This window comes from Danaus plexippus, chromosome 11, assembly GCF_018135715.1.
Source record: "Danaus plexippus chromosome 11, MEX_DaPlex, whole genome shotgun sequence".
In the NCBI taxonomy this organism is placed as follows: Eukaryota; Metazoa; Arthropoda; class Insecta; order Lepidoptera; family Nymphalidae; genus Danaus; species Danaus plexippus.
Window position 1 is genome coordinate 390,704 of NC_083544.1, and position 6,792 is coordinate 397,495.

Below are 6,792 nucleotides of genomic sequence, written 5' to 3' on the forward strand. Positions count from 1 at the left end.
GAAAATAACGCTGTTTTATGAATAATTCATCCAAGTTACACACATACATATATTGACGGATCTGTGTTATTGAAAAGTTTGAAAACCACTCCTACCTAGAACACAGTCGTAAAGTGAACCGTATGTAGGTACCTAGATACAAATTAATAACATATGTTTTTTATATTCTCTATGAAAACGATTTCAAATCTTGTAATAACAAAAAATCTATCAATATTCGTTTCGCGTAATAATAATTAATATGACGAAAAAAAATATTTGTCTACAAGTAATGTTTGGGTCCATGTACAATAGGTAAGTTTTTACTTTGGAGGTTGGAAAAAAGTTATTTCATAAATTGTTTATCCATTGATATCGCTGTTTTTATTGAATAGGTTTGTTTTTATAAACTAACTGAGTATCTTTTTTAAACTTCTCAATTAAAATACGAATCAAAAACTTCATTTCCATCATCCTGTATATCTTTTATATAATACTGTGCAATCTTGAGGCCAGGTTAAGCTTATTTTTACTTCATATGGGACACATTGAGCTGGTACAATTTACATGACCATTAACATCTGTAATCACTTCATATATTTATATTTTAATCATAATAATAAAAAGTTAGTTTATTTAAGACATTAGCATCAAATAAATTTTTCCTTCGAGAGAGAAATTTAAAACAAGGAATTAGAGAAAATGTAACATTCCTTTGTTATCACTTTTATGTGAATTATGCTCAAATATAAAACTTTTAAGTCAATTTATTACACTCGCCATTGTTTTGTTTCAGGACATCAATGACTTTAAATAAATCTTAACTTATATTTACATTATTAAACACTATATCTTAACTTTTAAACTGACTGTCAAATAATATACTTATATATGACATATAATTTTAACTGTTGTCCCATTGAGGTAACTTCTATGTTCCATTATTCAATTTGTCAGTTCAGAACTTTGTATTGAAGAATAGCGGTGTAACAAAGTTTATAGTATCAATTCCAAGTATTGATTTTTCTTTTGAATTGTTTCAACAACATATTTCATTCGGAAGTTTTTAAATAATGCAACTTTGAAACAGAATCTGAAACTGAGATACTATTTGAGGTCAGATTACATCAGTTGTGGAGATGATGTTATAAATTATATATTTGTTTGATGGTCTGGAGATTACAGACAAAAAAAAACATGATTTAATTCATCCTTATAGAGATACTGAAAACACTACTGTATATAAAAACAAGCCAAATGAATTGTGACTTTAAAGATATGACTCAACTATTGCTAAGATTAATTAAGATTATAGATGTAACTTAAAAATGTGTTTCAGTATCACGATTCACGGTCCATGTATTGCGTTAGCGTATCATATATATTTTAATATACGAACAATACGAGTGAAGCTTCACGGTTCCCTTCATTTAATTGTACTTTGAGATTGTTTTGAATAATGACCTCCAGCCATCAAACAGTACACAGTACAAGGTCACGGGGCTCAATAAATCATTTCAGCCTCGATAGCTGCTGACATCGCCAAATTGCTTTTTTTCTTACCACCCGAAGCCTTTTATATCTCAAAATCCCCAAATTATCAAGCAAAGGATCAGGCAATCTCCTCTTAATCTGAGGATGAAAATGCTATTAACGATATTTTATAATATTCCACCGAATTATAATATTACATTTACAGATTTCGTTATCGGCATCTGAAAATTATTTTCTTAAGCTCAGACTAAATAAATGTACCTCTGATATTACTTTTTTAATAAAATCCTGAATATGTGGGAATATTTAATATGTTTCAGTAACGAGCTCATCGGCGATCCGGTTATATAGCACTGAGTTAAAATTTTATTACAATAAAACTATATTTGATGGCTTCCGTGCAATTTATATTTTTATTTATTTAATCCGACATTTTGTTTCATCGTTTTGCCGCTTTCAAGTTTAATCGTTCGCAGTAATTCCAATTGGAATCTGTAATAACTCAAAATATTTATTCCGAACAAAGAGACGAAATTATATTTTATATCGCTGAATAAAACTAATATTTTGATATTTATAATGGGACTTAAAAACAATATCTTACTTTTTAACTTTAAAATACGTTTAAAAATCAAAATCTCTTAAGTCGTAAAATTCTATGGTATGTAGGAAGCGATCGTAAGCGGAGCGGACCGAGTGTTTAAACAAGAACAGTTAAAATCAACCTCAGCGAAGCTGAGAATATAAAAACTAAACTTTTGTAATAAAAACAACGCTTTGTAATCTCGTTTTACTGCACCCATTTCGATACGAGCAGTTTAAACGAATAGTTTCAGGGGCAATTCAATATTCAACGATGTGTACAATGTTACGTTGGACCGGCAGTTATTGGCTGCAGATTTCATACAAATTGCTATGACTGACCTCTGTATGGGATTACACTCATTTTAAACAAACACGTACTGTAGTAGAGAGATACTTAATACACAGTCATGTGACGCTGACTGTGTCCTGTATCTCTGTATATTATGAGATAATTTCAATTGAAATCAAAACCATCGTAATTGAAACAAAAATAGGGAACTCCGGCATATACACAGTGTTTTCATCCTGTCTATACCACATATTGTATAAGGGGTTCGCTGTGAGCCGAGAGCATTGACCTTAAATATATGCAAATCTGGGGTTGTGAATAAAGAGCATCGTTGTCCTTCAACTACCAGAACCATCTGTCATACTCTCTCGCATATAAAACACTGAATGATAATTGGTTCTTTACAATTATTAACTCTCAGTAGTGTATTAATTTGTTTTATGCCATAATAAGAATGATCACAGATATATAAATATCGACATATTACTTCCAAACTCATACATTTTAAATAATATTTTGTTTATGTATTTGCGAAATTCTTTATTGTTAGGTACATAGCAATTTTAGACATAGACCTAAAAAACTCTCTTATAATTTTCTTTGTTTTGTAGACGGTATTTGGAATGAATGAAAACTAATTATTTTTTTGTGGATGATGGGAGAGCTTGTTGAAAACTTATATACTATGCTTATAAAGTACGTTTCTACTCACAGGGGCGTGAAGAGAGAGAAAATGGTGACAAACATATTAAATATAACAGAAATAGCTAAAATGTTTTTCCCTCATTATAAGTATCTTGTAAAAAGTTGCCTATACCCTAATCACACCATAAATATTCTGCCATTATGGATATCAATTATAGTCAATTTAAGTAAAATTTATTGCAAGACGATAAATTCTGCAAACTTCTAAATTTAGCACACCTGACTTAAAATTTAAATGATTAATTATGTTTTAGCGGAATATTATCCACAGTCTATTCCATTAAGCATCGTTATAATGGAACATAAAATGTATTGAGTGATATAAACTATGGTAATACGCGACCAGAGAGCACGGACAACTATTCTGTATTGAACCTTCTTTTGCACAAGAACAAGAGAACAAAGGACGCTGCTGTAGAAAAAACGAACTACTGTCATAAATTTTATTTAACACCATAACTCTATCAAAATCCAGCATTTAATATATAAAACAATCAAAATAAATCAAGTAATAAATATGGAAATAAATTAACAGCGTTCATCTATCAACGTCCTACAAATAAGAAAAGTTTGAATATCTCCAGCGCGATGGATAACTTCGGTAAGTTTGGAATGAATAGCTATTATATACAAGTTGGCATACTGTTTGTTAATATTATTTAGTGTACATTTTATTTTTGTTTCCATTTTTGTAATTTGATTTCATTTATTGGATACACCACACGAATTTTTTTGTTATAATTATATTATTGTTCATTTATTTGGATAACAGTTGTCACTCGTGTGGAATTTTAATTTTGTTTATCAATATATTAAAATAAAAGGACTGTCAAGATGATCAGTAATCACTAAATGCGACGTTTCAGACAGAGACCTAGACGATCTGCTGGACCTAACTGACTCGGAGTCATCTTCGTCATCGAACCCCGGCATATTCGAAACTAACCAACCATTCGTACTAGAACTTCACGAATTAAAGAAAGACGAGCCCGCAGCGGACCAAGTTACACCAGATACTAAAACAAAGAAAAAGAAAAAGAGAAGAAATCTGCCGGTCAATGAAAATAAAACGGCGACGTCCTCCACCAGCAGTGTGTCAGAATCGGTCCCATCAGCAGCTGATGCTGCGATGAAGGAAGAATTCTATGATGCGAATGAAAGTTACCACTTACTCTCAGGTTTGGAAACTAGTTTGTAAATTATACACCTATTGAAACGACAACACCGATAATACAGACGTCTATATAATAATATATTGAGTTGTTAAACTGCAAGAAAACAAAATAACTTACTTTGTAACACATCTTAAGACTCATATCCTCGTACTTTCATGATTGTTGTTGACTTAGCTGAGGTCAGTCAAGTGAATCCTGCTGCAAGTGCTGCTCTGGCGCAGGCACACTCAGAACACGGGCAGGACAAGACAGATGACAACGAGAGACGATCCTCGGCTAATAAACAACCATCCATTATCAATGTGAGTACAGCTACCGCTATCTATTTGCACAATGGATTAAGTTCATGCTTTGAAATGTTCTGATCCGTGGGTACTTTTGCTCGTTGGAATTTTAAATACATTCATATTGTTACAGAAACCCGTCGTCCCTCCAAAATGATATAAAAAGGAAAGTAGGTATGTTTTTTTTATAAAATCCCAAGTCACTACGCAATTTTTAATGATTAATCAAACATTGAAAATTTTTCACAAAGTGTTCTGTTGCAGGTAAAAAGCATGCAACGAAATCGACACAAAACGCAAAATTAATAATAATAAAGTAATTTAAATATTATTTTTGTTTTCCTTATTAATAAAGTCACGATACGATTGTAATGGAGTAGCGCAAACTAAGTTTCTTGTGTCAACTTTAATGAAATGTTTCCTCACACCCCAACCATGACAATTTGTTTTATACTTGACAAACTTTGGAAGGTCCTTGAGTTCCTTTGAAAATAGGACAAAACTGGTCTGTAGTTAGACTTAGATTTAGAGTCTTGAATACTATTCTCTTTTAGGTACATTAATTTTATTGTAATTGATAATTTTATATAACGTTATTCACAAAACTACTATATTGCTTAACTTGAAAATGTTAAAATAATATCACAATTGCTACTACTCAATCGACTGTATAAATATCCTTCAATATGTTAAACGCAGGACATTACCAAAAAGGTCTTTATTATTTGTTATAACTATACTCGCCGACATACTCGTATACACGCTTCTTTATGAACATTTTGACATTATTTTTTGACATGACAATGTCTTAGATATAATGAAATTATTTTTAATGTGTTTTGGGACTATTTAGGTAAATTCGAAACGACTTCAGTGACTTGGAAGTCCCGTCGACACGGGACTTCCGGAGGAAATTTCTGAGGTATCGACAGTAGGATAAAATAAAACATTATTTCCTGTAGTTTTGTTAAAGAAAAGGTTTAATCGCTCCAAACGAAAATAAATTTCAAATTCTACGTTTATCGAACTGTGATGTGCTAACGTTTTAAGGAAACAACCTAAAGTTTAAGACGACATTTAACTTTAATTTCTTTTCTTTTCCATTTATTTTGTTTGAAACAATCTCAAAATACTTTTATATCGTATTTTCGGTTATACCTAACTATTTTCTTTAACATTTTTACAGTAATGGAAAAACCTGTACGCTATAAACAAAAAAATAAAAAACCAGCATCAAAACCTAAATCTGCTAAAAAACGAAAGTCCGATGGTAACATCACCTTACACTCGTACACTCTATATAATAATCTAAAAGTAAAAATATGTAAGACATAAAATTTTAGGCCCGACATGTTCAATGTTCCTGGCTGAACTAACAAGAAGACTAGCACACAAAAAGAAAGCTGAAGAAGAATCTTCTAAAACCATCGTCCGTAAGTATCACCACTGCAATATATTACAAGAAGCGACGTGTCAGAAATAAATAAACTGACGAAACTCAAAAAATACATCCTAGTAGACAACAAAACATATTTTACAGAAACAATCGTTGACAGCATCACAAATGCCTTACCTGTGGTATTTACAAAGAAGACACCACCAAGAAAGGAATCTCCAACGAAAATAGAAACGTTACAGTCATACGCACCCGAACTCATACCGAATGATACCATCGACATCCCACGACCTGTTCTCAGTTCGTCCAACCTACCATTGCTAAATGAGACCCAGATTTTAGCGTCAGGTTTCAAAATCCCTAAGATGCCCTTCGTTAGCAGCGAAGTATTCAAGCCACAGGCTTCTAAAAAAGCTAAACCAGTAACTGAAGATATGGCTGTAAATACTGGAGGTGAGACTGACGTCGCCAGTGAAATCGCAAAACACGTTGGAACTTTGCGAAAGATATCTTTGATTGCTGAAGAATTTAATCAAAAAACAGGTCCGTCAAAAGGTTACTAGTTATTTTTTAATATAATGTTATAATATATTATATAATATATTTTTTTACCGATTTCAGCGAAAAATTTAAAAGAAATAGTAGATAGCGTTCAAGAAGATTTAATGAAAAAGTTGGAAGAAATACAAGCGGAACAAAGAGCTCTGAGTACAGAAAGGCAACTCAGTATAGACGGCCGTCACGAAACAATGCAATGACTTCTAAAAGAATAAACAATCAAATCATAATTATGTCATCTGTCAAAGATGGAAATGTTAAACATTTAAACTCAAAATTTTTGTTCTAAACATTTGTAATAAAAACGAGTAATCACACAATTAATTG

At 31.7% G+C, this 6,792-nt stretch overlaps 2 protein-coding genes across 4 annotated transcripts; both read left to right on the plus strand.

The window, feature by feature from the left end:
* Nucleotides 1-3,439: 3,439 nt before the first annotated feature.
* Nucleotides 3,440-4,842, plus strand: LOC116765713 (uncharacterized). 2 transcript variants are annotated; one of them, XM_061522021.1, is made up of 5 exons: nt 3,440-3,653; nt 3,919-4,230; nt 4,402-4,529; nt 4,645-4,685; nt 4,776-4,842. In XM_061522021.1, the coding sequence occupies exons 1-4, from the start codon at nt 3,641-3,643 to the stop codon at nt 4,666-4,668; spliced, it is 477 nt and encodes a 158-aa protein (XP_061378005.1). In that variant the 5' UTR covers nt 3,440-3,640; the 3' UTR covers nt 4,669-4,685; nt 4,776-4,842. The 2 variants fall into 2 exon arrangements, with proteins under 2 accessions (XP_061378005.1, XP_061378006.1); XM_061522022.1 differs by having other exon boundaries at nt 4,645-4,681.
* Nucleotides 4,843-5,304: 462 nt separating this feature from the next.
* Nucleotides 5,305-6,785, plus strand: LOC116765457 (uncharacterized). 2 transcript variants are annotated; one of them, XM_032654906.2, is made up of 5 exons: nt 5,305-5,433; nt 5,698-5,781; nt 5,855-5,944; nt 6,052-6,450; nt 6,529-6,785. In XM_032654906.2, exons 2-5 carry the CDS (start codon nt 5,700-5,702, stop codon nt 6,663-6,665), a joined length of 708 nt encoding a protein of 235 aa, XP_032510797.1. In that variant the 5' UTR covers nt 5,305-5,433; nt 5,698-5,699; the 3' UTR covers nt 6,666-6,785. The 2 variants fall into 2 exon arrangements, with proteins under 2 accessions (XP_032510797.1, XP_032510798.1); XM_032654907.2 differs by lacking the exon at nt 5,698-5,781.
* Nucleotides 6,786-6,792: the final 7 nt, after the last annotated feature.

Coding starts and splice junctions, on each gene's coding strand:
- LOC116765713 (XM_061522021.1), top strand. Junction 4,231..4,401: donor AAGTTACCACTTACTCTCAG/GTTTGGAAACTA, acceptor TTGTTGACTTAG/CTGAGGTCAGTCAAGTGAAT. Junction 4,530..4,644: donor AACAACCATCCATTATCAAT/GTGAGTACAGCT, acceptor ATATTGTTACAG/AAACCCGTCGTCCCTCCAAA.
- LOC116765457 (XM_032654906.2), top strand. CDS start 5,700: ATGGAAAAACCTGTACGCTATAAACAAAAAAATAAAAAACCAGCATCA. Junction 5,782..5,854: donor TAAAAAACGAAAGTCCGATG/GTAACATCACCT, acceptor ATAAAATTTTAG/GCCCGACATGTTCAATGTTC. Junction 5,945..6,051: donor ATCTTCTAAAACCATCGTCC/GTAAGTATCACC, acceptor CATATTTTACAG/AAACAATCGTTGACAGCATC.